Raw genomic sequence first — 27,132 nt, 5'->3', positions numbered from 1 at the left:
GCTTAGGAGAAGAAACTTTTGCAGAATGAATCAGGAGCCAGGTTGCGCAGCGACCACCCCCTCGGTGCTCCCGAAGCCCGGGCTGCCAACCTGCGGTGGCCCTGTACACGCTATGGTCACTTTCTGCAGTCCGCTTCGCCTCTAGACCCTGCGGGAGCTGCGCCCTGTTCTGGTGTCCTGGAAATGCGTGCTGCTGGCCCGGAGCGGGGAGCGCGGCCCGGGCCTCTGGGATCCTCGGGCTGCGCCGCCGTCCTGCTGCCGCCCTCCTGTGGCCGCTGTGAGGCGACCTCCGGCCGTCCTGCGGGCCTCCTCCCTCGGCCGGTGACATCACCGCATTCCCGTCCCGGCTCCTCCCGCCTGCAGCCGCAGTGACAGGCGAGCCGGGCCCGGTGGCGGAAAGAAAGTGCGGGGCCGCCGCGCCGAGCCTGTCCCCGCCGAGGCCGGCTTCCCCGGGCGGCTCGGGTGACAGTGTCGCGGCCGCCGGGCGCAGGGCGGGGCACGCGCCGGGCACAGCCGAGCGGCAGGCGGACGCTTCAGAGAGACGTGGGGAAAATGGCTGATGACTTTGGCTTCTTCTCGTCGACGGAGAGCGGGGCCCCCGAGGCGCCCGAGGAGGACCCGGCGGCTGCCTTCCTGGCCCAGCAGGAGAGTGAAATCGCGGGCATAGAGAATGACGAGGGCTTCGGGGCACCTGCTGGCAGCCAGGCGGCCCTCACGCAGCCGGGACCCGCGAATGGGGGTGAGTCAGCCTGGTGGCCTGGGGGTTGGGGGACCTGGGGCTCGCACCCGGGGTACCGGGTGGAGTGAACAGTGCCTGCTATGGCCAGCCAGGAGCAGGCCTGGGGCTAGTGTGTACCTGACCGGGACCTGGAGGAGATGCGGCGGGGACGGGGGGATCTTTTGGAGATCCCCATCTGAGGCCTTGTCTGGGGCTGTGGATCTGGTGGCTCCCAGGACAGAAATTCGTCATGACATTTCATCCCCAAGCCAACTCCACTATTGCCTGGCTCTGGAATCCAACACAGCTCAGGCTTGAGCTTCCCAGTAGGCTGGCTGCCCCAGGCCGAGCCCTGCAGGTGTGGGCAGAACCCCAGATCTCCCTGCTCCTCAGAAGTAGCTCCCTCCTAACAGCTGGGAAAGCAGGGGACGCTGGGTGCTCCAAGAACTCACAGACCTTCCCTGGGGAACACCTGCCATCCTGCAGTCACTGGTCTAGGCACTTTTCTTACATTTAATCATTTCATATGCATTATTAAACCCATTTCAGAGATGGCAAAACCGAGGCTCAAAAGGTACACTACTGAAACAACTAGTAAGTGGCAGAGTGAGGACTCTAAATCATTTCTCTCTAACTCTAACCCTTTCCACCTGACCACACTGTCTTCCATATGCCAGGCTCTGAGTTAGACACCAAGGTGGGGGCAGGAGCACAGAGGGCTTCAGTCAGATGTGGTCCTGTCCTCCTGGGGTCTGTAGCTCAATGGTTTTCCAAAGGAGGTCCAGGACTCAGGATTTGGGGCCTGGTCCTTGCAGTACTGTGTTTATCAACAATGTTCCTGCTCTGGCTCTGCCTGAAAGGGCAATTTCTTAACGTATCTAGTAAAAAAGTAGATATCACTTTCATGGGTACCTCCAAAACAGCGCTTGCTTCTTGTTAATGTTGTCGTTTTGGTAGAAGTTTATAGGCCTGTTGGAATAAGTGGTACCTTACATATTTTTAAAAAATGTTTACAAGTAAGGATCCTTTTAGTCATGTTTGTATTCATTCAGCATTTACTGAGCACCTACTGTGTGCCAGGCCCAGTGGAGATACAGATATGAATAAGACAGTTCCTGTGGCTTGAGGAGCTTGAAGCATTTCTGTATCCTCTTGGTATGAGAAACATAACAAGCCTTTTGTAACATATAAGAAACTGGAGGCCCAGAGAGCCTGAATATCTTGCCCAAAGTCACACAGCCATGAGTGACAGATCTGGGACTTGATCCCAGGCTTCTCAGCTGTGGGCTCCATGCTCTTTCAAATGCTGTGGCAGTCACCCTGGGAGGTGATGAGATGTAGAGGTAGGGAGGGGGGTCTTTTGCTACCCAACCAAGCCAGCAGTGGAGGACTTCTGAAGAAGCAGCAGCTCCGAGCACTTCAGCGGGACCCTCACACATCCCAGGGAATTCCTAGGAAATGTGAGCCCACGTTCATGTACCAGTATTCATTTGTCCACATCTTCCCCTTGAGACCACCAACTTCCCCAGTCGGGTTGGCCTGGGAGAGGCCCTGCTGGGAGAGCCAGTGTCAGAACCACCTAAGAGAGAAGCAGGTAGAAGTCAGGCAGAGGGCCGCAGAGGTGGCTGGGGGTTGAGCAGGCTGTGACCTCTCCCAGGACGATGGGGCTCCAGGGGTTTACAGCCTGGATGGGAGGTTCCCTCTCCGGCAGGGGTGGTGCACAGATTGGCCCCAGACCTGAGGTGGCAGGGAGAGAAGCGGGGACGTGGCCCTCTGAGGGTCTCCCAGACTCACAACCAGTAAAGCTGCAAATGCTCAGCTGCTCTGCTGAGTGAGGCATGGGGATCCGGGAGGGGTTATGGGATGGCGGCTCAATAGGTGGCCAGATAGGATGGAATTGATCTAATCCTCCTAGGCCTAGACGGTGATGAGCAAGTAATCCCCCGAGACCAGTGATGAGTACCAGAAGCCCAAATGAGGTGCGGAAAATGTGCCTTGGGCTGCTGGGAGCTGGGTGGAAGCTCCTGTAGCCAGCACCACTCATCATCACTGAGTCTCGTCTCTTAAATGATGCCCCTGTGCTGAGTGCACTGACGTTGGGCTCCCAGGGAAACTGTTTAGTGTAGGCCTGAGCCTGAGCCACTTTGAGTCTCTCCTCTGGGGCTGGAACTACGGCCAGCCTGAGCAATGGATACTTTGTTTCCATTCATCAGCCTTGGGTAGGGCCCAGGAGGTGTGTACATTTTCACACCCAGATTTCTAAGCACTCCACCTGGCTCTGACCCCGACTTGCCCAGTCATTTCCTGGCAAGCCCATTTCCCCTGATGGGCCTCAGTAACCTCCCAGGAATGTTCTGGACCCTTGTCTGCCCCCGTTCCAAAAGGGGTCAGGGATCTGAGAGAAGCAACACCCACAGGGTTATCCTTGGGACTCGTATCTGCCGTACTCCGGTTCTGCCGGCTTCGGACTGTGGACACGTGATTATCACCGTGCCGTGGGCTACTCATTGTGGGGACAGAGACTTTTAATTCTGTGTGTGGGTATGTGTGGATTCCCAAAGAGGTTAAAGCCTCATTCCAGGGGAACACTCATGGGACTGAGAGACTGGGGCACAGAGACTTTCTGAAGGCCAGGGTGGGCACCTGTGGACAAGAAGACTGAGGCTGGGACTGGTCGGGGAGGCAGGGCCGCAACTTCCCCTCCAGAAATGCCAGGTGCACAGACCAGCATCATCATGAATGGACCCTGGTAACGTAAGGCCCTGGTAGAGGAGATGCCCCAGGAGAAGAAGCCACTTTGCAGAAGGTGCTGCCACTAATTTAGGGGCCAGACCACCCATGCAGGAGAAACCCCATCTGAATGAGTAGGGAGGGTGGCTGACAACAGTTGGTCAAAATCAATCAATGTTTGGCTGTGCAAAGTTGATTATAATCTATATCAGCTGGGCATTATTTCCATGGGATTAAGTATCCTTCTCTTCAGTCCCCCAGCTGAAAACACTGTCACCATTACTCACAGCTCTACCTGGCTGGTAAAGTGTACTTGTCCATCTGCGGTGATCTCGTGCAGCCTCCTGTGGGTCTTGGCTAAGAGGCACTGCAGTTTCTGAGAGTCCTCAGGCCTTGTAGATAACAGTGGGCCCCCAAAGAGCAATTCAGCTTCCATTTAGCCAAAACTGCTCACCCTTAGGAGCTGAATGGGGTACAGAGCCTTATAAGGGAGTGAATGACCCGTGGGAGGTCACAGTAATCACATAAGAGCGTGGGGGGTTCTGTACGATATTCTGGGATACCCCAGAGTTGAGACCTTCCATCAGCACCCAGGGAAGTAGGGGAAGTAGTAGAGGGCTTCCCAGAGGGGATGACTTGTGAGCTGGGCCTTGGAAAACAACTGGATCCCAAAGAACATTCTTTAGTGAGGGAAGCAGGAAGAAAGGTGTGGGATGCGGCATAGTGTGTTTGGGGAAGGAGGAAACCAGAATAGGGTTTGTGGGAGGGACTGGTGGGAAGTGAGGCAGGAAGAATGGGCAGGGCCAGATTGTAAAGATCCTCACGAGCTATGGGCCAAAGTTCAATGTACTCATTCAACAAATATTTATTGGGCTCCTATTATGTGTCAGGCACTGTTCTAGGTGCTGGATCCCAGCAGTGGACAAAACAAAGTCTCTGCCCTCCCAGAGGGCATTCAAGTGGGGAAGACAGATAATAAGCACATACTAAAATAAACATATCAGGCTGTGGTAGGTGCTACAGAGAAAATAACTGCCCAGGGGAGGAGGTAGGGGTGCTGGGGGATGAATGTCAGGGGTGGTCAGGGAAGGCCTCTAATAAGGCAGTGTTTGAGCAGCAGCTGAAGGGCGTGAGGCAGCAGTCCACATAGAAATGGGCAGGAGAGCTTTCTAGGGAGAGGGGACAGCACCTGCCGAGGCCCCAAGGAAGGAGCAGGCCCTATCGGCCACCATGGTCCATGGGAAGTGGATTTCCTTTTGGTTTGTGTTCATTATATTTTTAATTAGAGGAGTGACATAGGTAAGTGTATGCTTTTCAAAACGTCAACCTTGGCAGCTGGTTTGAAAGAGGTTTGGGAGAGGGTGAAGATGGAGGCAGGGAGGCCAGTGAGTGGACAAAAACCATTTATTCCTTCTTTCTTTAATGCACCAATTCATTTGCTTATTCAACAATTAGTTTCTGAGCGCGTCCTAAGTCACAGGTACCGTGCACGGCTCTGGGGAAGACAGCGGTGAGGATAATGGACACAGGCGTGCCCGTCCAGGTGCTTGCCACTAGCGGGACAGACAGGCCAAAGTAGTTGTACAGGTGGGCCAGGCTTGGGGCAGAGGGCGGAGGGCAACTTTGAGGATTCTTATTGCAGCAGAAGCCACAGGAATTTGTGACTAACCAGATGTCAGGGAAAGGGACCGGGAGGAGTCACTGTTTAGGTGAGGGCAAAATCGACTCCTTCTGGGAGGGGCAGGAGGAGGAAAAGTAGGCCAGGTGCTGCCTGGTGGGGGCAGTGATTCCTGCTCTCCGAGGTGGAGCCATTGCTCAAGGCACCACAGGGACAGGCAGAGACCTGCAGGCCCCTCTTCCTGAGCCCTCGCAGACCCTGCCCTGAGCCTCCAGAGCCTCTGCCTGTTCACCAGGCACAAGCTCCACAGACAGTTGGGCCATTCCCAGCCGTGGCTGAGGGGAAATCAGTTTTGGGTAGGTGAGGACCTATTATTGGCTGGGTGACCTTGGGCAATCACGTAGCCTCTCTGAGCCTCAATTTGAGAATCTGTAAAATGGGTTGATAACAGCTTTGTCACAAGGCTATGGTGAAAATCAGAGGTCATATGGCTGTGAGAAGGCTTTGTGCACAGTCAAGGATTGAGCCCAGGTTATTTGCATATCCATTATGTGTGCGTGTAGGGCGGGGAGTCAATACGCACATGGACATATACAGAGGTTGCTTCGGGGGCTAATGTAAGACCCTGCTTGCTATAAGCTGAGCAATGAGTGATGCTGTCTTCTGTTCTCTTTCCAGCGGGTTCTGAGGACATGGGGACCACAGTCAATGGAGATGTGTATCAGGTAAGCAAGATTCTGTCGTAGCAGGGGAAGGGACCGACGGCCTGGGTCTCAGTAACTTTTGGCCCCCATCATGGGTAGGATTAGGGATTCAAGTTCTGTTCATTGGGATGGGAACATCAAGAAAGATTTTGATGTGGTTCTTTTGGTCATGTAGGAGAAGGGGATGAAGAATAAGGACCACAGGGATCAGTGGGGTGTTGCCTCAGGTTGCCCGTGATGATGTCCAGCTTCCAGAGGGAGAGATTAAGTGGCCTGCAGTGGCATGGACTAAAGGAAACACAGGGCCCTGCACACATGTGTGCCATTGGTGGGAGGCTGAAGCCAGTGGTCATCTGCACCATGTCTGAGCATTTTAACTGGGTAAGCCTTGGACCCAGAGATTCCACTTCTCAGAATTTTCCCAAAGGAAATAGCTGGACAAGGACACCCAGACTCTTTGCAGGATTATTTATAATAGCAGACAAACTGGAAACAACCTAAGTGCCTAGTATTGAGGGCCTGGGTAGGTAAATTGGAAAACCATTCTGTTGTTAAAAAGAGCAGTCAGAGCTTTCTGTATTGACATGAAAAGATGCCTATAATATAGTAAATGGAAAAGCAGCTTGCAGAATAATATGCACAGTATGGTCCTGTTTTTTATTTTAGAAATATGTTTTCATGAAAGATCTGAAAGGATGTGTACCAACTGTTAACAGTGGTTAGCCCCGAGCTTGCGGGAGAAGGGGGGATAAGGAAAGGGCTTTCACTTTCACTGGATTGTCTTAAAATTCTTTGTAGTGATCCTATAACACACATGAGCACACACTCACCCCCCAAAAAAAAACAGCTAGTAAAGATATTTCTAGTTAAATACTGCTTCTCTCTGCACTCACTTAACCCCCCTCCCTTCATACATACACAGTTCATTTTGAAAGTACTTAAAGAACTTGGACCACAAATAGCATCCCCAGGACCCCACAGATGCAACAGTCTTTACCCCCAACCTGCAGATACCTGGGTGGGGGCAAAACCTTCACTGGATAAACTTTAATTCCCACTGGACTGGCTCAAAGACCCTTGACTGCTGGGGCTGCAGCTGCAGGATCTCCTGAGCTCTGCTTCGTTGAGGAGCTGGCCTCCTAAATCCTCAGGGAGAACAAACAATACTTTCTTATGTAAGAGAGATGGGCTGGTACCTTACACAGGGCAACTGGCCAAGTCCCATTTCTGGAAAATTACTCAACTACCAGCAAGCTAGAAAAGTCAGTCTCTAGGACTTTAAGGGCTTCGTGTCTCCCTGGGCCTGAGAGCACCAAATAAGCTGCATTGACGCCGGTACAGTTTGGCAGAGCATTGAGACTCAGCCTGCTCCTGTCCTGGGCACACTCAAAAGGACGTGGCCTGACCCAAAAGGTCTGTGTCCTAAAGTGGCCCTGGAGCTGGAGATACACTTGGGACCGGAGAAGTACCTAGAACACCATGAGCAGGATAATTTTCCCTTTCTATACATTAGGATCTTGAGGCCTTCTCCCTCCCTGCCCCAGGCCTCGCTTTGTATTTAATGGATCTGAGAAACCCTGGGCCTCCTCCACAATCTCGGTGGGAACTCTTATTCTCCCTGCTACCAAGAATAACCCCAGCTATGTTTATCTGTAACTCATTTCACATCTGTGCCACGTTAGCATCCTAACAGGCAGGGGAGGGGTCACAGATGAGGCGAGTCACTCAGAAGCTTAGTGGCCAAGTTCAGGTTCATCTAGATCTCCTGCCCCTGATCTGGTGCCCTTTGTACCATCCCCTTGTTGCTGGAGCAGGCAGGCCACAGCCCCTGGCTGGCGGGTGGGAAGCCCCTGCAGACTTTTCTTAGGATGGAGCATAGAGCAGGGTCTGGCTTGTGCACCCCAGGCTTTCAAGGGTCCTGGGCAGAACTTTCCTGCTACCTTTCTTAATCTTTTCTGGAAGGCTATGGGCCACTAGGGGGTCCAACTGTGAACCTGGTCCCCAACAAGGCCTAAGGATAAGCCTGCATCCCCGTTGAGCTACTTAGAGGAATCAACAGCTCAGCTCAGCTTAGCTTTAGCTGGTCAATCCCACAGATTGGTTATGCCTCATCCTCCTGGCTGTCCCTGGAGTCACAGTACATGCTCGGCCAGCATGGCCCCCCGGAAGCCCTTGTGGTGGTATCCAGTGTCCAGCGGAGGGGTCCTTCGGGAGAGGAGTGCTGGGGAGCTGGGCTGAGAAAGCCTGGCCCTGACTGTAGCCTGTGGCCTTTTGGTCCACAGGACATTCCTGCCTGACCTCTTCCCTTTCGAGCTTGGGAGGGACTCAGAGCATTCCTGCAGCCCCTGGTGAGCCCTCCTGGGCTGCCAGCCCCCCTGGCGGCTGACCCGATTTCCTCACTGCGACAGTCAAGTGATTAAAGAGGAGCCCGGCTGTGGCCCTCCCGACCTCACTGCTCACTGGCAGGGGCAGGGCAGGAAAATAAGTCCAGAGCAGCTGGAGAAGGGGAGTCAGCAAATAGCTTCTCAGGGCCTTGTCTGCTGGCAGCACCACTGTGTTCTTCCTGGTTGTGGTGATGGTACAGCACAAGCCAGTCTGCTGGGGGCATGCCACGGGCAATGGTGAGCCCTGCAGCTCTGCCACCCATGCATGTGCATGTGCATGTCCGCTACAGGCTACAGGGGTCACAGGGCAGTTATCGCATTCAGGCCCCATTTTGCACCCCGAGTGGGATGTTGTCACTCCCATTTGACAGGTGACGAAACCTAAGGAGCGCAGGGAAGGGACTTCTAAAGGTCGCGCATCCAGTGAGTCGCAGGAGGGGACTTAAAGCCCAGTCGCTCTGATGCTGTGTCCCCGTGCCCTCCACATCGCTTTGCAGGCAGCCCCTCATTCCTTCATTTAGTCAACTCGCATTCTGAGTGCCATGCGCTGTGCTCAGGGCCTCAGATGTAGAGGCAAATCCCATGGATGTTTGTCCTCGAAGAGCTCAAAGGACAGAGACCTGAAAGTCATGCAGGATGGCAAGGGCTTGGGTGTGGGGCTGGTCTCAAGAGTTCTTACTATGCGTCAGGCACCACCCAAAAGCTTTATGTGGATTAACTCATTTCATCCTCCCAACACCCCTACGATGTAGGTTCTGTCATTATCCCCATTTTACAGATGAGGAGGAGGATGCACAGGGAGGTTTAATAGCTCTGGTTGCACAGCAGGGAAGAGCTGGGACCTGAACCAGGCTCAGGCGCCAGACGCTGCACTGAAGTCAGAGAGTGTGACAGGGACGGATGTTGGAAGTGGGTTCCAGGCTGCCCAGGGGCATGTGGGTGGTCCTGGCTAGGGGGACAGCATGTGCAAAGGCACAGAGGATAAGATACGCATTCTGGGGCTTGCCTGGAGCCTGGCACCTGCTGCAGAGAAGGGTGTGCTGGGGGAACCTGAAGAGACCATGGGTGCAGGGCTGCTGTGCCCGCAGGCAGAAGGGACGCGGGTTGGGGGGGCGGGCACAGCTCCCAGCCAGAGCCTGTTACTAGGCCGTGCTGGTGGAGGACGCAGGCCCAGCTTGGCCAGGCTTTGTGCCCAGGGCCGGGGCACAGCATGCTTGGACCACACTGAGCAGTGTCCCTGGATGTGCAGTGCAGCTGCTCTAGGCTCTGCGCCCCCCCACCCCAGAGAAGCCCCAGGGACTCTCAAGCTGCTCCTACACCCAGACTGCTCCTACGCGGGGCGCTGTGGCGGGCTGCGGCAGAGGAGTTTGGATGGAGTCAGACAACCTGCGCTTCATTTCTGGCTTTTCCCAGCCGGACGGCTTTGGACTAGTTACTGCCCTGAGCTGGATTTCTCATTTGTGAAATTGGGATTAGAAGCCCTGCACTGCTGCCTCCGCAGGTCTGTTGAGAAAAGTGCTCTGTAGCCCTGGAAGCTGCTTCTAAATCCCTGACCTAGCCACTGAGTGAGCCAAGTGGGGTGCGTGTGTGGGTGTGAGAGAGACAGACGGGGAATGGGGCGTGGGGCAGTGGGAGGAGGGGGTGCAGTCTCTAATCTTGGGATGGTAGACTTATCAGGGAGACCAAAATCACGTGACACAGAAGTAACTTTGGTCCCTATTGGCTATGTATGGACACACGTGTGGCTATGTGTGACACCCAGGAATTCAGTTTGAATTCTGGCCCTGCCAGTTCCTGGCCAGGTGACCCTGGGACTTCGGAGCTAGACTTTTCCTACCTGTAAAACAAAGATAATGAAACCCACCATGTAGGGTTGTAAAGACCAAAGGGAACCGTTTAATTGCAAGTTCTCTGCCAGTTTTAAAACGCTGTAACCTGTGAGTCTTAATTTTGGGGCAGTCTTGATGGAGATGGTGGGTCCTGAAGGACACCATGGGATGACTTTTACCCAGAGGACCCCCTCCAGCCCACCTCTCCCACCCCATCTGCTCCACACCTGGTAGCATCTCTGTACTCAGATGTTTGCAAAGGCACCGGCCTCATGTGGTCCTTAAGCGGCCAGCTCTTGGTCTGAAATGCCCTTTCCCTATCTCTTCCCAGCCTACTCTGCTCCCAGGCTAGAAAGGTCATGCCCTCCCTTGTCCCCACTCTTTTCATGACCCGTGTTATGCATGTACCCCAGCTATGGTCCTCATTTGTGAGGGACTCCCTCTGCAAGCTCCCGGATGAAGGGCTGTCTCGTTCATCCCTGACCCCAAGCCTGAACATCTGTTAATTCATTCAAGTAATGTTCTTGAAATCCTCCTACAGCCAGGCCCTCCATGTTCTACATACTATAAAGAGACAGGCAGTCTCTGTCCTCATGGAATTCCCTTACTGGGGGGCGGGGTAGGGTGGGGTGGGGTGGGCAGATAGTAAACATGTTAACAAACCAGGCTTTTAAGATATCCTGAGTGCCAAGAAGAAATAAAATGTAGCACCTGGATAAACACGTAGAAAGTAAAAGTAACTGCATTTGTCTGCAGATGGGACAGTCTATAGGATTGGGCAGAGGTCCTGGTAGCCTAGCCTCAGGACAGGGCTGTTCCCAGAACTGGAAAGGTACATCCGTGATCAACTCGTGTTGTCCAGATTAGGGCCCTGGAAAGGCCCCTCGAGATGTCTTGAGAGACTCTCTCAGTTGAAGTGTAATGCTGGGCAGGAAAGAGGAATAAGGACAGCGCCCCAACTGCCCCACCCAAGGGTGGGCCTGATCCAAGGAGCCAGGCTGCACCTCTCCACCCTGGGCCTGCCCTTCCTTCTCCCCAAAGACAGCTGGAGATGCAGCCCTGATGTTCCATCTGCGTGCTCCTTCGCCCTGCTGCTCACAGTCCCTTGGGCAGACGCTTACCCAGCCCTTCTTCTGAACCGGGCACATGCTGGCCCCGGGGGGGATCTTCATCCACATGGCCACTGCTTACTGAGCACCAGCTGTATGCCCACAGCAGGCACCACTGGACAGATGTTGTTGGGTGGGGAGAAGATACGCTGGTACTCGTGACAGTTTTAATGAGTGCTTGCAGGAGGAGCACAGGGAGCAATAAAAAGATGGGACAGGAGTTCAGAGGCTATAAACAAGGTCCTGTCCTGCCCACTGGGAGCTCACGGTCCAGCGGGGAGACACCTGCAGTAGAAGGTGAGGGTGTGACAAGAAGCACAGAGAGGACAGGGTGTGAAATCTGTTTTGGGGCTGGGAAATATCCCAGAGCTGGTGACCTCTGAGCTGGAAACTTGTGGGGTGGAATAAGATTTCATCAGCCAGAGAAAGGAGGGAAGATAACTGAAGGCGAAAAGCACAAAGGAGACGAAAGCGGGCAGCATGGGCGTGTGGGATGTGTGCAGACAGGAATGCACGGGGCGGACAGAGCACCAGAGTGGGCGTGCCAGGAGATGGGGCTGGATCATAAAGTCTCCAGCTTTGCGAGACCAGAGGGGAGCCCCATCCTTGCTGGGCTGAGCTCTCAGCCTGCAATGCTTCAAGTCACCACCCTGGCAGGTGGCGTGGAGAACTGGGCAGAGCCCTGGCTTGGGAGCCAGAGGACTGGACTCTGGCCCTGCTTCTGCCACTGTGTTGTGCCATCTCTCCTGGCCTCAGTTTCCTCCCCTATAAAATGGGAATTAATAATAATAATAATTCTAGCTACCATTTACTGAGCCATCACTCCATGCCAGGCACTCTTGTAAATGTCTTATAAATATTGTTGCATCAAATCCTCACAACTAGCTCTTAGAGGTACTTTTATTACTATTCTCACTTCAGATGAGAAAACTGAGGCCAGGCAAGGTTGAGCAACTTACCTGGGCTACACACATATATAGCAGGCAGTAGAGGTGGGATTTGAACCCAGATGGTCCAGCTGCAGAGTCTGAGTTTTTCATCACTGTACAGTCGTAGCCATGGCCACCCTGCCTATCTCAGGGCTGCTCGTTCACTCAGCAAATAGTTACTGAGTACCTGCTACATGCCAGGCACTGTGCTAGATGCTGGGGACACAGCAGTGAACAGGACAGGCAAGGTCCCTGTTGCCACAAGGGTGACATTCTGATGGAGGAGACAGACAATGGACAAGTAAGCATATTATAAAGTGAGGCCATTTGGGACTGTGTTATTTGGTAAATAAAACTAATAGGGCAGGGCTTTAATGATAGAAACACAGGGAACTCTCTGAGTGCCAAGAAGCATTTGAAGTTCTTTACACTTTTTTAACTCATTTCATCCTCATATTAACCCTGTGGGGTGGGTGCTATTTTGTAGCCCATTTTATGATGAGAAAAGTGAGGCACAGAGAGGTTGAGTAACTTGCCCACGGTCACACAAGGAGCAGAATTACTGACAGAAGGCACAGCAAGTGCAAAGGCAGGGTACAGTCCCAGGAGACAGTGGGTATGAGGTGGTTTGAGATGTGAGGGGGTGTCCTGGTACTCAGGCGCCAGACACAGAGGGGCAGGTGGACAGGCTGGGTACACTGTCGTGTGTTTGTGTCCTAGGAGGCTAACGGTCCAGCTGATGGCTATGCTGCAATTGCCCAGGTCGACAGGCTGACGCAGGAACCCGAGAGCATCCGCAAATGGAGAGAGGAGCAGCGGAAACGGCTGCAAGAGCTGGGTGAGGGCAGGGCTGAGTGTGCAAGCTGGGCTGGTCCCCCTGGCCCCGTGCTCCCCACTGGGTTGGCTCTCTGGGACACGGTCAGGTGGGGAAGCCTTAGGCTATATGGCGCCCTGCCCCACCTTAATGTGGGATTGGCTGAGGATGGACCGAGGGCTGCCTGCTGGGGCCGAGGGGAGAAGCAGCAGCCAGAAGCACAGCCAGCTGTGCCTCACATCCCTCCTGGAAAGCTCCTGTTCATTCACCTGTTGTGGGTTGCAGATGCTGCCTCCAAAGTGATGGAACAGGAGTGGCGGGAGAAGGCCAAGAAGGACCTGGAGGAATGGAACCAGCGCCAGAGTGAACAAGTTGAGAAGAACAAGATCAACAACCGGTGAGAGGAGCTGTGAGGGTGCGAGGGGACTGTAGGGTCATGAGGGAACTATGGGGACATGAGAGGACCTACAGGGATATGAGGAGCTATGGGGACATGAGAGGACCTATGGGGACATGAGAGGACCTACAGGGATATGAGGAGCTATTGGGGACATAAGAGGACCTATGGGGACACGAGAGGACCTATGGGGCATGAGAGGACCTATGGGGACATGAGAGGACCTATGGGGCATGAGAGGACCTATGGGGACATGAGAGGACCTACAGGGATATGAGGAGCTATGGGGACATAAGAGGACCTATGGTGACATGAGAGGACTGATGGGGACATGAGAGGGCCTATGGGGACATGATAGGACCTATGGGGACATGAGAGGACCTATGGGGACGTGAGAGGACCTACAGGGATATGAGGAGCTATGGGGACATAAGAGGACCTATGATGACATGAGAGGACTGATGGGGACATGAGAGGACCTATGGGGACATGAGAGGACCTACAGGGATATGAGGAGCTATGGGGACATAAGAGGACCTATGGTGACATGAGAGGACTGATGGGGACATGAGAGGGCCTATGGGGACATGATAGGACCTATGGGGACATGAGAGGACCTATGGGGACGTGAGAGGACCTACAGGAATATGAGGAGTTATGGGGACATAAGAGGACCTATGGTGACACGAGAGGACTGATGGGGACATGAGAGGACCTATGGGGACAATGAGAGGAACTATGGTGGGGGGACTGTCTTGAGGATGGGTGATTTGGTGGCAAGAACGCGGAGGAAGGAGAAGCCGAACCCACAATGATGTTTCCTCAGTGGCCTGTGGAACTCAGTGCGCTGAGCTCTGCAGAGCTGGTATGCCGTTAAGCTCTGACCTCCTCACCACGACAGACAAAAGTGAGTCTGCCAGTAAGCAGACGAGGTCCTGGGACCCAGTGGGATGTAAGCCAGGCCGTCCTGGAGCCCAGTGGCCAACAGCTCGACCTGGGCCCCCTGTGGCCATGGTTATCATGACAGAGAACACAGGCCTGGCAGGAAGGGAAGAACCAAGCCGTGTGCAGGCTTTTATTGCTTATAGAAATGATAATGCTTCGACCCAGAAGTGGCTAAAGAATAAAGGGAAGTTAGTGGCCTATATAACTGGAAAGGCCAGGGGTAAGGGCTGCAGACCCAGTGGACTCAGGCACTGAAACAAAGTTCGTCAGTGCTCACTTTTACTGTCTCTCGGTCTGCTTTCCCCTACGTGGCCTTCACTCTTGGGCACACACCCCTGGGATGGGGGCAAAGGTGGCCACTAGCAGCTCCAGGCTTCTGCTCGATTTTCTTGGCAACTTCAGTGAAAATAAGCCTCTTGCTCCCAACAGCTCTAGCTGAAGTCCTCCACCTGACCTTCATTGGTCTGGTGTGGGTCACGTGCCCACCCCAGGCCCAGTGACTGTCTCGGGGGAGGGACTCTCCCATAGACCCAGCTTGGTCGATAGTCCCATTACTTGGGTTGTGCATGGGGTCCGGTCCCACCCAAACCACAGGGACTGAGTGGGGGCAGCTGATGCTTCAAAGGACAATCAGGATGCCCTTCCTGGAAGAAGGGGGACAGATGTTGGTCAGGAAAGATAGCAGAGGCCCACCGGAGAATACCTTGCAGAAATGGTCTCAGACTAGAGACTGCCAGCAGCCCCTACCTCTGAGGCTGTGCACTTCAAGGTACAAGACTTGCCAGAAAGGAAAAGGCTGGCTCTGGGAAGCCACCAGCTGGAAGCTGCTGCATGCCAGGCCCTGGGCCGGGCACTGCGGAGGCCGAGCTGAGAAGGACGCAGTCTGTGTCCTCAAAGAGCAGAGGAGGGAAACACACGGGTACAGCTGAACTCAGTAGTAGGGCCCTCTGCAGGAAAGCTGTGGAAGCAAGGGATGTGGGTGGCGGAGGGACCTCTGTGCCTAGGGACCTGGGCTTTGGAAGGTGGCTAGGAGTTCACCAGGAGAAAGAGGACAGGGGGTGGGGGAGGGTATTCTAGACTAGGGAACAGCATGATACGAAAGAAAGGACGTTGTGCTTGGGCACCAGGGAGTGGCGGGAGACAGGGCCAGAATGAGGGCTCCCATGTGCAGGGCCTCGGAGGCGAGGGGCGGGCAGACACAGGCGGTGGGGAGCCACTGAAGGTTTGTAAACAGGGGGACTAATATGATAGGGCTGAGTTTTAGAAAAGGCCACCCACTCGGGTGGGTGGAGGATCCCTGCTCTCCTCTCAGGACTGTGGAGAGTTGCTGAGCCTTCCAGAACTATGCTTCCTAACACGTCTCCAACTGGAGGTACTAACGCTGTCTCTCTTTCTCTTTAACCCTCTGCCTGTCTGTCCATCTTGCCATCCCGTCTTCCCCCACCTAACCCCCTTCCCTCAAGGATCGCCGACAAAGCATTCTACCAGCAGCCAGATGCTGATATCATCGGCTACGTGTACGTGTCTCCTTTGCTCCTCTGCAAGGGCCTGTGTGTGGCTGGCAGTTTCTTGAGTCTCCCCCTTGTGGGGTATAAATGAGTATGGCTGGGCCTGGGGCAATGATCAGAGCAGGAGGTGAGCCCGAGGGGTAGGTACAGGCACCAACCCTCACCTCCATCTCTCCAGCAAATGTTTATTGAGCATCGACAGCTTTGCTAAAATCCAGGCAAAGAAAAGAAAGGAATGTCTGGCCATCCCCAGGTGAGAGAGGCAAAGGGCAAAGCAGCCCAACTCCCTCCTTTTGAGATGCCTCTTGGAGGGGGGAGGTGGCGTGAGTCTTCTATTGAACAAACAAACATTGAGGGCTGGTGCTAGAGGTATAAAGAATGCACAGCCATTCCCCGCTCCTGCCCACAAGTGCACTGCTCCTCCTTAGAACTTCAGCCTGAATTTGGTCATGAGCCCCTGTCCAGACCACCAGTGGTTCCCTTTCACGTGTTTCTGCTTTGAGGTCTAGTTGGTCCTGTGCCTGATCCAGACCAGAGATGGCAGAGATTTCCTCTTATGCCGCCCCGCTGGCTGGTAGTGACAGCCTGGACAGTGTGCTGGGGATTGTGAAGCCGAAGAAAATAATGCAGTGATGAATGTGTGATGATTGCCACGTGTGTATGTGCCAAATATTTGCTGTTCCTCGCTCTGGATACGCCCTTGGCAGGCCTCTGACACTGTCTGGGCTAACGCTTCTCTCACAGATCATGGGACACACAGCTTTCCACTCCTTCCTTCCGTCCACTCTCCCATCTGTCCAGTGCCAGTCTCTGGTCAGACAGGAGTAAGACACACATGGTCTGTCCCCCCAAGTTGCTCATGATCAAGAGTGTGTTGTGATAAGAGCCACATGCAAGGACACAGTGGGCTCAGGGAGAGCCCAGGCAGGCTTCAGAGGTCAGAGTCCACCGGCCCTTAAAGTGTGAGAAGGAGTGTGCTGGGTGGGGAGGGTGAGAAGGGAATGGCATCCTAGGTGGGAAAAGCTGCTGGGGCAAAGGCGATGAGATGGGAAATATCTAGCGGCCTGCAGCGCCTGGAGCGGTGGGAATGGGGAGAGAAGGTCAGTTTGGAGCCAGTTGCAAAAAGCCTGTCGTGAGATGTCAAAAAGCTCAGACTTGATCCTGAAGGCAGCGGGGAGCCATGGGAGGTTTCAAGCAGGAGAGTGGGGATGGAAGAAGGGCATCGGCGCTGAGGAATACCACAGGGCGTTCAGTGCTCCTGTTGCACCCGAAGAAATGGTCCAAGGAGCACCCAAGGGAGTCCTGAAGAGAGGAATAGTCTAGACCAGCGCTTCTCAGTCTTCCATGTGCCTATGAATCATCAGGGCCTCTTGTCAAAATGGAGATTCTGATTCAGAAGGACTGAGGTGAGGCCATGATTCTGCATTTGCAACAAGCTCCATGGTGATGCCGGTGCTGCTGGACCATGAACCCCACTTTGAGCAACAAGGTTAGAGGCAAGCCTCTTGACCCAGAAGAGAGAGCTCCTAGGATCGCTCCCCTCAGCCCCACTGGTCAGCCAATGCCATACAGCACCTTACATTTTCTCAAGCCTACACACACCTGCTACGTTGTTTGATTCTCAGGCCAGTGAGACAGATCAGCAAGGTGGAGGCACTGATCCTCCCTTCCCAGGTTAGGAAATAAGCACACACCAGGGAAGCAAGATCACTAGCGAGGGGCCGGGTCACCTGATCTGGGGCTGGCTCATCCTGAGCCATGGGGATCACGTGGAGAGCTCCCTGCCATCAGTCAGTGCCTGGCATGTGGCAGAACTGGTCCTGCTTGAGATGCAGGGGGCTTCTAAGGAGAAAGGGGCTTTAGGGACACTTGTTGGCGAAACAGGACAGAGACCCAGCCCTCCCCCCCCAGAATCCCTCATTGCTTTTCTCTTAATGACTCCCATGTTTAGGTTTTGTCCACTAAACTACATTTATTATACTTTGTTTCCCCATTGTTCTTTAATCAGTGGCTTCTGTAACTGTCAGCCAGAACTTCTGATGAAAAACCCACCAGTTTCCATCCTAATTTGATTCCAATCAAAGGCAAAGACTCCAGTGGAGCATTCCTCAGGCTGTGGCGCCAAAGAGATAATAGTCATTTGGGGCTAAAAAGAGTTCTGTAGTCAAGTATGCTTGGGATATGGCAGATTCTATATCCATCGTGTACTCACATTCGTGGTGCACATAAGCACATTAAAGCCTTTGCAAATCTTGTTTTGAAGATCTTCTTTAACTGATTCTTCTATACATTTTTGACCACAGCTTTTTTCTAAAGAACACTTGTAGGGTCCACAGAACCCCGAGGCAATGCTGAACCAGAGACTTCAGCTAGGTGGTTAGTCAATGTCCTGCTTAGTTTTTGGAAATGTTGAAAATAGCTGAGATACTGCATTAGTTCCTCCAAGGGCCTTTAGGTGTCAGGAGCCCCAGTTTGGGAACTCTTGATAGAGAGGTAATGAACAGACAGTGCTGGGGCAGGGGTAGGAGGCTACTTGAGCTACAGTGGCAAGGGAAGACCTTTCTGAGGAGGTAAGGCCTGCACTCAGACCTGAATTACAAGAAGCAACAAGCCATGAACAGGTCTGGGGGAAGAGGTGACCGCAAGTACAAAGGCCCTGAGGTTGGACCAAACTAGGCTTCCTCTGATGGCAAGGCTGTTCCTGGGGGCCTGAGGTCAGAAGGCCCGGGGCTGGGGAGGAGACGTCTAGACAAAGGACCCCAGAGTAGGCTGGACAAAGCAGCCTTGCTCAGTGGGAGCAGCGCATCACTGATTAAGGGGAAAGGCAGACAGCTATGAAATCTCTGTCCTATCTCCACCTGCAGGGCATCTGAGGAGGCTTTTGTGAAGGAATCCAAGGAGGAGACCCCAGGCACAGAGTGGGAGAAGGTGGCCCAGCTGTGTGACTTCAACCCCAAGAGCAGCAAGCAGTGCAAAGACGTGTCCCGCCTGCGCTCGGTGCTCATGTCCCTGAAGCAGACGCCGCTGTCCCGCTAGGAGCCTGCCACCAACATGGCCGCCATACAGGGGTCGGGCCGGGCAGAGGAGGAGCAGCTGCTTTGGCCAGGGGGGAAATGCCTCCAGCAGCTGCTACTCAGCCTATTCCGTTCCTCGCCATCTCCCGGGGCCGGGAAGGGGAACCCTCACCCCTCTCAACTGTCATTCCCTCACGGCCCTACGGCCCAGCCCCTCACATCTCCTCTCAGTCCACAAAATTGTGACTGTCCCTCCTGATGTATTTTTTTTTCTTGGCTTAAAGGGTGTGTTGTTAACTCTTTTTACACTTATTTCATTCTCATTTCTCTGGAAGCCACAAACTGGTGTCAGGGCTGTTTGTGCTTAGAACTTTCCCAGCTTGGGCTTGAGAGAAGGTAGGGCTATTTCCCTGGTAACCCAGGAGCTCCCAGCTGGCAGAGGGCATCCCAATCTGTCTATGTCTGCTGCCTCCAGCCCCAGGAGGAAAGACAACCTCTCACAGAATGCTTTTGCAAGCTTGATCCTTTCTGATCCTTGAACAAACCCATGACATAGGGATTCTGTTGGTCTGTCATATAGCCACAGACACCCAGAGGGGAAGCAGCTTGGAGGGAAGAGGCAAGACCAGAGGTTCCCAGTGGGTGCTTCCTCTTTGCCTGGGTGAGGGGCTGGGGAAGGTAGCCTCTGCCACAACCCTTCCTTGGGATGGTCAGGACCCTCTGCCTCTTTCAGCTGTGCTCTTCTGTGGATTTGGGAGAAACAATCAGTGACAACACCTTCCCCTTCAAGAGAGTTGCAAACAGGTTATGTTCAAGCCATTGTGATCTGAACAATGTTTAAAAATATTTAATTGCCAACCGTATTAGTTTCCTAGAGCTGCCATAACAAAATACCACAGCGTCTGGTTTAGAACAACAGAAATTTATTGTCTCACTGTTCTGGAAGTCATAAATCTGAAATCATGGTGTCAGCAGGGCCATGATCCCTCCAAAGGCACTAGGGAAGTATCTGTGTTCCTTGGTGTTCCTTGCCTTGTACAAGCATTACTACAATCCTGAGTTCATCTTCACATCGCCTGCTCTCTATACGTGTCTGTTGCTGTGTCCAAATTTCCCCTTTGTATAAGGACACCAGTCATATTGGATTAGGGCCCACCCTACTGACCTCATTTTAACTTGATTACCTCTGAAAAGACCCTATTCCCAAATAAGGTCACATTCTGAGGTACTGGGGTTAGGACTTCAACTAATCTTTTCTTTTTTGGAGCGGGGGTGGGGGGGGAGCCCACAACACCAACAGTTAAAAATAGTGGCCATCCTCTCTAGAAGTGCCGTAGTCCTCACCACTTCATATCTGTTCCTTGTGGAGGCCAAGGGTCACCACAAGTACTGCTTTACATTTATAATCTCTGTCTTACAGCTGAAAGAGCATGGTGGGGGCAAGAAACTTAGCTGGCCTAAGTCATTCAGCTGGTGTTGAAACTGATGGAGTCACAGATGGAAGGAACCTGAATCCGAATCAACACTTTAGGGATGACTGCAGACCAGGAACACCTGTTTGAGACTTTACATGAATGAGAAACTCATGAGTTGCCTCTCTTCTAGAGGTTGCTCAGGTCCCCAGCCTCCTTTTTTCCTTAGCCATAAAACACTAGGTGCTGCCACAAACCACTGGCAAGCTTTGGGGATTATGCTTTATGCCCTTTCTGTTACACCACGCTGCTTCTCTAAGCCTCAGTTTCCTGGTCCATAAAATGCATCAAGAACCAAGCTGAGATGGTCTAGATCAGTGGAGCCTTAGGTGCTCTCAGGAGGTGGGATTGGGGTCAGGAGCAGAAGTGGAAGGCAGAGCCCCCTGCCTCTGACAGAACCATGGCAGGCCTCATATGAAGGAAGGTTTTCTACTGAAAGTTTGAAAACTGTTGGAAAGCTCAGTTTTTTGTTTTTTTTTCATATAACATCACTGTAGAGACTCTCTACTTTTAATAAGTACCCCAGGGTGATTGCTACCAGGAAAGTTTGAGAATCAGTAGACTATTGGAATTCTAAGAGCCCCTGCAGTCTTTAGTCTGTTTTCTCCTAAAACCAAAGACCAAAAAGCATGGGGGTGAGACTGGGAATGAATTCACCAAACTACAAGTGGATCAGAGTTTATTAAGTAGGGAGTGGTGAAGGTGCAGCACAACTAGAAGTATGCAACACTCAAACTGAACCGAACCTGAGATTCCTGAAAAAAATCTGTCGGTTACACAATTGGCCACTTCTGCCCCCACTGATACAGGGGCTTGTCAGGGGACATGAGGGAATAATGCCAGTGGCAGGACCGGTGGTTGCTCCTGGAGCTGGGAACGATCCCCGCGGAGCTTTCAAGGGCAGGCCACCGACTCAGGGTCGAGATTTCATAGTGGATGCAGCCAGACCCATCAAGATGGCTACGACCGTGAAGCCCTGGGCGGCGATTCGGGTGCGCATCATGAGCTGGGAGCGCTGGCTCTGACCCCGGTGGAAGCAGTAGAGGCCGTAGGTAAGGGCGGCCGCTGTGCCCAGGCAGCCTGAAGAGGCGACAAAGCAGGTGGGAAGCACCCTCCCCGCTTTGGGCTCCCGCCCCCAGGGTCAAAATCTCTAAACAGCAGCTGAGGAGAGGGGGGTATGGGGTGGAGCTGAGGTGGGAGCGGCTGGCCAAAGCGGGGGTCCTCCGTGTCAGAATCGGCCCCATCTCAGCGCCCCAATCCCGTCCAGCTCCTGCTCCAATCACCGCCCGGCCCCTTCACTACATCTCTGGTCTACTCTCATTCCAGTCCCCCCTGGCGTCCCCGGTCCTCCCCGATTTCATTCCCCTCTACATCACTGTCTTCTTGGTCTACAGTACCTTTAGCGCCCGCTTGCTTACCTATGGGTACCATTGGGTTCTCGCGGGTCTTGCGAAGAAACTTTTCCTTGAAGCTTTCCGAAGTGCTGTATACACTGGGGCTAAAGCCCTCAATGACTGGGGGCTGCGATGGTTCAAAGGGTGCCTCCGGAGTGACGGGGCCAGGAGTCGCCATGTTTTAGGCTACAGCAGTAGAAGAAAATCCGGACGCTAAACCCCGCCTCATGATGAGGTCATCGAAGAGGGCGGGGGAAAAGGACTTTGCTCAGTGTTGTACGCAGGTGTAATCCCTCATGGCACTCTGGGAGTCGTAGTAATCAGTCTGCTGTCGCTGCGTGGAGGACTACATTTCCCCAAAGCCTGCGAAACCACGCGATCACTAGCCGGAAGGAGTCGCTACACGAGGTACTTGGAGTGAGAGGCACCGAGTCTGAGTTACCCGTGCTGGGGTCAGCGCGATGCCTAAAGCCAAGGGGAAGACCCGGAGGCAGAAGTTCGGTTATAATGTTAACCGGAAGCGTCTGAACCGGAATGCTCGACGGAAGGCAGCGCCGCGGATCGAATGGTGAGGGGACCAAGGCTCAGGAGTCAGGGGGCCTCGGGCAGGACAGCCGGCGAGATGATGGTTACGCGATCGCCCTCTCTTTTCCCGTAGCTCCCACATCCGACATGCCTGGGACCAGACCAAATCGGTGCGGCAGAACCTGGCCGACATGGGTTTGGCTATGGACCCCAACAGGGCAGTGCCCCTTCTTAAGAGAAAGGTAGTGACGTGGTAGGGTCCCGGCCCTTGCCCTCCATCTCCAGCTCCCCCCCGCCCCCCACTCCCGCCATACTTAGCTGGGTTTCAGAACTTAGTCCTGTCTATTATTACCTCCCTCACGCCCTTCCTGGGTTTGCGACTTCCCCACAGCCAACTCGGCCAGGCTGTACTGACTGTGGTTGAGGGTCCCTTCATATTCCCTCCCGCAGCACACATTGGACCTGGGTTGGAACTTCCCCCTTTCCTTCTGCACTTACTTTTTTTCCTCTGAAATTAAACTGTTTGGGTCCCTTGGCATCTCAGCCATATTTTCCAGAATTTATCTTTTTCTGCCCTTAACTTTTCTAATAAGGAGTTTGGAATCTTTACTTACTGTTCCTTACCCCTTTCCTCAGTTATCCAGTCGTCCTTGGTCTGAGGCTTCCCTAGGGGTAGTTTTTCCCAGGGCTAATTTCTCCGGAATAATTATTTTTCTGGACCCGCTCTCAAAAATAGCACCCCTTTTCACTCAGTAACTTCTTTCCTGCTTTATTTTAATTCATTGGCAGTTGTAAATACTTGATGGTATATTATATTTGTATATTTGCTTATTGTCTGTGACTCTTTCCACCAACATAATCTCCTGGGGACAAGAATCTGTGTTCCATTCACTACTAAATCCTGTGCTGCTTAGGATGTGACTAGTGCTCAATAAATAGTCAACCTAATGAATGGGCTTGCTGATTGGATTTGTCCCATTGCCTTCAGACATGTTTCTTTTTATCCCTTCATGCCAGAAGAAAATGGTGCTACTGTTTCTTGAACAATTATGAAGCTAATAGCCAAGCACCGTCAGCTTGCTCTTCTGCATAAGAGAAGATGTCTGACATCTCTCCCTCACTGTAAAGTATAAAGTGCTTTCACGTGCATTGTTTCATTTGCTAACCGCACAGTTAAGTGAGGCAGGCAAGCAGTATTATGCCCATTTTATAGTTAGGCACAGAAAGATGAATTGCTTACTTGAGCCTCTTGGGAACCACGAAGCTTCCAGGGAGGGCATTAGTTCTTTTTGTCATCTCTTCTTGCCTTTGTGGAGGGATCCTTGTGGGTAATGCAGTTGTGTTGGGACGGGCAGGAGCCTTTAGAATTTCCCCTCATCCAGGATCTTTTCCTGTGTCTCCTAATCTCACGGTCTGTGTTCTCTGCAGGTAAAGGCCCTGGAAGTGGACGTGGAGGAGGGGCCTAAGGAGCTCATGCGGAAGCCCTATGTGCTCAATGGTGGGTGTGGGCCACATTCCTCTAGGTCACCATCCTGCTCAGTTAGAGCTGGAAAGGACCCTCAGATGTTCTCATTTCACAGATGGAGAAACTGAGGTTCAGAGGGAAAAAGTGAGCTGTTCTAGGGCTCAGCTTGCAGAGTTAGGACTGTGTCCCGGCTGAGACATTTTCAGTCTACTGGCTAAGCTCCAGTGTGTGAAGGGAGGTCAGAGATGTTCAGGGAGGATGTAAGTAGTGCCTGAGAGGATAGAAGAGAAAACGGTAAGTCTCAGGCATACATTCAGCTTCTTATGAGATTAAGGATGAACAGATTTTTTTAAAGATTCCACCATGTAATCTTTCCAATGATAAATCCAATTTTATGTATATTAAGGCTATAGAGACTGAATATTAAAACAGAAGAGGGTAAATTCTGCAGGGAAGCAGGAATACTCTTGAATATTCTACCCATCCTTCCTCTTTCCTGTCTGTGGTTTTTAACAGTTCTCCTAAAGTTTAAAGTATCTGAATGACCAGACATTTGATATAGAATTCTGTGAGTTCCTGTCTGTAGTCTATTTTAATGATTCTTGTAAGAGTTACTGACTGCACAGGACTGTATATACAAAATCGTGTGTACTCTCTGTAGTCAAAGCTAATCTTAAAAAGTTTTATTTTTAATTCTTTAATTAAAACAAAATTTAATTGTGGTTAAAAAGCACATAAAATTTACCATCTTAATCATTTTAAAATGTATAGCTCATTAGTGTTATGCAACAGAACTCCAGAACTTTCATCTTGCACGACTGAAACTCTTTACTCATGAAACAGTAATGCCCTGTTCTCCCCTCCCCGCAACCCATGGCAACCAAGTTAAAGATAATTTTGACTATAAGCAGTTTTAGCACCTGACCCTGGATAAGATTTGACTACCTCATTTCCATGAGGTAGCTATTTTTCTCCCTTCATAGATGAGGAATGGGGGAGTATTTACCTAGCTATGTTAGGTGTGAGGCCATTATTGGAGCTTGGCTTTTCCCCTCACAAAGTAGTAGATACACAAAGGAGTAGAGAGGTGCCTCAGGCCCTAGTTCTTACAGCTGGAGTTCTCATTTATTCACACCTTTCCATTTCACGTATTGTTATTAACTCTTCAAGAGATTCTCAGAGAGTTTTAGAGCTGGAAGGGAGCCCTGTCCTGTGGACAGGCACTGCATCTTCATCTCTGTCCCCAGGACCTGGCATTAAGTAGAGATTTTCAGTTTGGTGCCTTTCTTTCACCCATCTGAGGCCCAAAGAGCGGTGACTTGCCTTTTAGTTCATTGCTATACTGATAGATGCTTGTGCCATAGACAGAGCCTGGGACCTGAGGGGCTAAAAAGAAGTTTCTAGCACTGAATTTGCAGATGGAAAAGCTCATCCGATGGTTGGTGTAGCAACTCTTGTGGCTTGGGATTGACTGAGCAGCTCAACTTGTGCAGGAAGCAAAGCTTCATTCCCTGTCTCTCGGCTTCTCTCAACCCAGACCTGGAGGCAGAAGCCAGCCTTCCAGAAAAGAAAGGAAATACGCTATCTCGGGATCTCATTGACTATGTTTGCTACATGGTGGAGAACCATGGGGAGGACTATAAGGTGAGTGGCTTAGGCCTGGCAGGAGGAACCACTTGGGGCCCTTTGGGAAGGTACCCTGGACCATTCAGGGTCTGATATGCTTGGCTATTGCCTGTTTCCTGAGACTGAATGGAAACAGAGAGGAAAGAGAGACCCTAAGAAATGGATGCCATTGACAGAATGCTTATAATTGGAGAGACTGAGTGGCCTGTGGTTCATATCACACTCATTAATACGTTTTGCTTGCATGGTATTTTTATTAATCAACTTGAACTACAGGTGACCCTTGAACAACTTGAGAGTTAATCTGTCTATATTTATAGTTGGTCCTCCAAGTCTGCGGTTCCTCGCATCTAGGGATTCAACCAACCATGGACCATGTAGTGCTGTAGTATTTACTACTGAAAAATATCCGTGTATAAGTCAACCCATACAGTTCACATCTGTGTTGTTCAAGGGTTAACTGTAGTTGCCATTTTAATTATCGGAGGTTTCAAATAGAAGTCCTTATTTTTGGCTTCTCCTAAAAATTGAAAGATCTGGGTACGTTGGATCCCCGTGCCCAGGTGGGATCAGTTGGCGATGGATGGAGAATGAGCTACTCAGTTGGTCCCAGTTCCTGCCTAGTCCCTGAGGGCATTTCCCCACATACACTATGGCTTTTAAGGTGAGGAATCTGAACCTCAGGGATGGGAAGTAGCTTGCCCAACTCAGGGCTAGGATTTGAACCTTGCCTGTCCAGCCTTCTTCAAGTGGCCCTTCTCCCTTCTTAGGCTATGGCCCGGGATGAGAAGAATTACTATCAAGATACCCCAAAACAGATTCGGAATAAGATCAACGTCTATAAGCGTTTTTACCCAGCGGAGTGGCAAGCCTTTGTCGATTCGTTGCAAAAGAATAAGATGGAGGTTGAGTGACTGGTTTACACCTGCCCCAGGTTGAGGCTTCCTCCTGGACCAGAGAAGTTGAGCCAGGGTTTAAGGCAAGGAGAGGTGTGTGGCTACAGATGAGTCTAGCCAAACCCCATGGAATCAAAAGGTTACAGCGCACACATACACACACACACACACACACAAAATCTCTCACACTTCCCTTTGGGGAAGACACTGTCTCCCAGAGGCTTCAATTTATGTTCTTCTGGAGTCTCTGGGAAAAGCCAGAACCTGCTATTTTCAGAGTGGGTGGTTTGTTTGAATATAGTCTGTGTACAATAAAATACAGTATTTTACTTCTCTGATGGTTTTGTATTTGCCCCTCCCAGCCAAGCCCTGGGGCTGCCCCTGCAAAAACCTACTCAGCCAAGGTAAAGAGGCCATTCAGCCCTTTTTGCTCCATATTCACATGCCTTTCTAGGCACAGCCTCCCTCCTCTTCTCCCCTGTTCTGGTTCCACTGCTCTCTGCCTTGGTTTCCTGCATAGCAGTTCCACTAACGCTTCTACAGAAGCCTGCTGGGAACCCTGGGCTGCCTGGAAGGGGCTTCCAGTGCTTGCCTCACCCCAGGCTGGGGGCTGGTGGACCGGTTCTCCATGGCCCTGGTCTGAGGCCAGCTGTGGCTCAAGGGCCAGAGGGTAAGGAGCTGTATAGCTGCTTCCTGGTCTGTCTTCAAGTGACCTGCCTTTGCTACTTGTCTTTCCTGAAGGGCGGCTGAGGCCCCCAAACTTGCTTTCTGAGACCGTCTGGGGACTGCTGAATACCACTGTGCTGTGTGCCAAGCACTGGGCTACACACTGCATGGCCATTCCCTGGGGCCAGGCCTGCCTAATTCGGTGGCACAGCTGGTATGTAGCAGGATCACAGACAAAGTGTGGGGTGGGTGCTGGGCATTTTCTTGTCTTGATACGGTTATCCTCAGCTATTAATAATACAGAAAACCTGTTCCTAAGCTTTCTCCTTAAAGCACGTAAAATTTGTCTCTCCTCACTGCTCTTGAAAAGAAGGGCTTATGTTTTTACA

At 52.2% G+C, this 27,132-nt stretch overlaps 3 protein-coding genes across 3 annotated transcripts; 2 read left to right on the top strand and 1 right to left on the bottom strand.

The window, feature by feature from the left end:
• Nucleotides 1-343: 343 nt before the first annotated feature.
• Nucleotides 344-19,001, top strand: CLTB (clathrin light chain B). The gene is made up of 5 exons (XM_060144240.1): nucleotides 344-739; nucleotides 5,745-5,791; nucleotides 12,742-12,859; nucleotides 13,121-13,232; nucleotides 18,550-19,001. The coding sequence occupies exons 1-5, from the start codon at nucleotides 553-555 to the stop codon at nucleotides 18,719-18,721; spliced, it is 636 nt and encodes a 211-aa protein (XP_060000223.1). The 5' UTR covers nucleotides 344-552; the 3' UTR covers nucleotides 18,722-19,001.
• A 1,832-nt stretch (nucleotides 19,002-20,833) lies between these two features.
• Nucleotides 20,834-21,784, bottom strand: HIGD2A (HIG1 hypoxia inducible domain family member 2A). Its single transcript, XM_060144243.1, has 2 exons — nucleotides 21,590-21,784; nucleotides 20,834-21,251 (listed from the first exon to the last, which is right to left on the bottom strand). The coding sequence occupies exons 1-2, from the start codon at nucleotides 21,741-21,743 to the stop codon at nucleotides 21,085-21,087; spliced, it is 321 nt and encodes a 106-aa protein (XP_060000226.1). The 5' UTR covers nucleotides 21,744-21,784; the 3' UTR covers nucleotides 20,834-21,084.
• A 137-nt stretch (nucleotides 21,785-21,921) lies between these two features.
• NOP16 (NOP16 nucleolar protein) lies at nucleotides 21,922-26,410 on the top strand. Its single transcript, XM_060144241.1, has 5 exons — nucleotides 21,922-22,133; nucleotides 22,224-22,332; nucleotides 23,519-23,588; nucleotides 25,093-25,199; nucleotides 25,952-26,410. Exons 1-5 carry the CDS (start codon nucleotides 22,027-22,029, stop codon nucleotides 26,093-26,095), a joined length of 537 nt encoding a protein of 178 aa, XP_060000224.1. The 5' UTR covers nucleotides 21,922-22,026; the 3' UTR covers nucleotides 26,096-26,410.
• The last annotated feature ends 722 nt before the right edge of the window (nucleotides 26,411-27,132 follow it).

The sequence above is a fragment of the Lagenorhynchus albirostris genome, chromosome 3 (assembly GCF_949774975.1).
Source record: "Lagenorhynchus albirostris chromosome 3, mLagAlb1.1, whole genome shotgun sequence".
Classification (NCBI taxonomy): Eukaryota; Metazoa; Chordata; class Mammalia; order Artiodactyla; family Delphinidae; genus Lagenorhynchus; species Lagenorhynchus albirostris.
This window is presented reverse-complemented; position numbering and strand designations above follow the sequence as displayed.

Excerpts from the sequence above, each read along its gene's own strand:
- NOP16 (XM_060144241.1), top strand. The coding sequence starts at position 22,027 with ATGCCTAAAGCCAAGGGGAAGACCCGGAGGCAGAAGTTCGGTTATAAT. Across the intron at positions 22,134-22,223 it reads GCAGCGCCGCGGATCGAATG|CTCCCACATCCGACATGCCT; the intron begins GTGAGGGGACCA and ends CTTTTCCCGTAG. Across the intron at positions 25,200-25,951 it reads ACCATGGGGAGGACTATAAG|GCTATGGCCCGGGATGAGAA; the intron begins GTGAGTGGCTTA and ends CTCCCTTCTTAG.
- CLTB (XM_060144240.1), top strand. The coding sequence starts at position 553 with ATGGCTGATGACTTTGGCTTCTTCTCGTCGACGGAGAGCGGGGCCCCC. Across the intron at positions 5,792-12,741 it reads TCAATGGAGATGTGTATCAG|GAGGCTAACGGTCCAGCTGA; the intron begins GTAAGCAAGATT and ends TTTGTGTCCTAG. Across the intron at positions 13,233-18,549 it reads AAGAACAAGATCAACAACCG|GGCATCTGAGGAGGCTTTTG; the intron begins GTGAGAGGAGCT and ends CTCCACCTGCAG.
- HIGD2A (XM_060144243.1), bottom strand. The coding sequence starts at position 21,743 with ATGGCGACTCCTGGCCCCGTCACTCCGGAGGCACCCTTTGAACCATCG. Across the intron at positions 21,252-21,589 it reads GAACCCAATGGTACCCATAG|GCTGCCTGGGCACAGCGGCC; the intron begins GTAAGCAAGCGG and ends TCGCCTCTTCAG.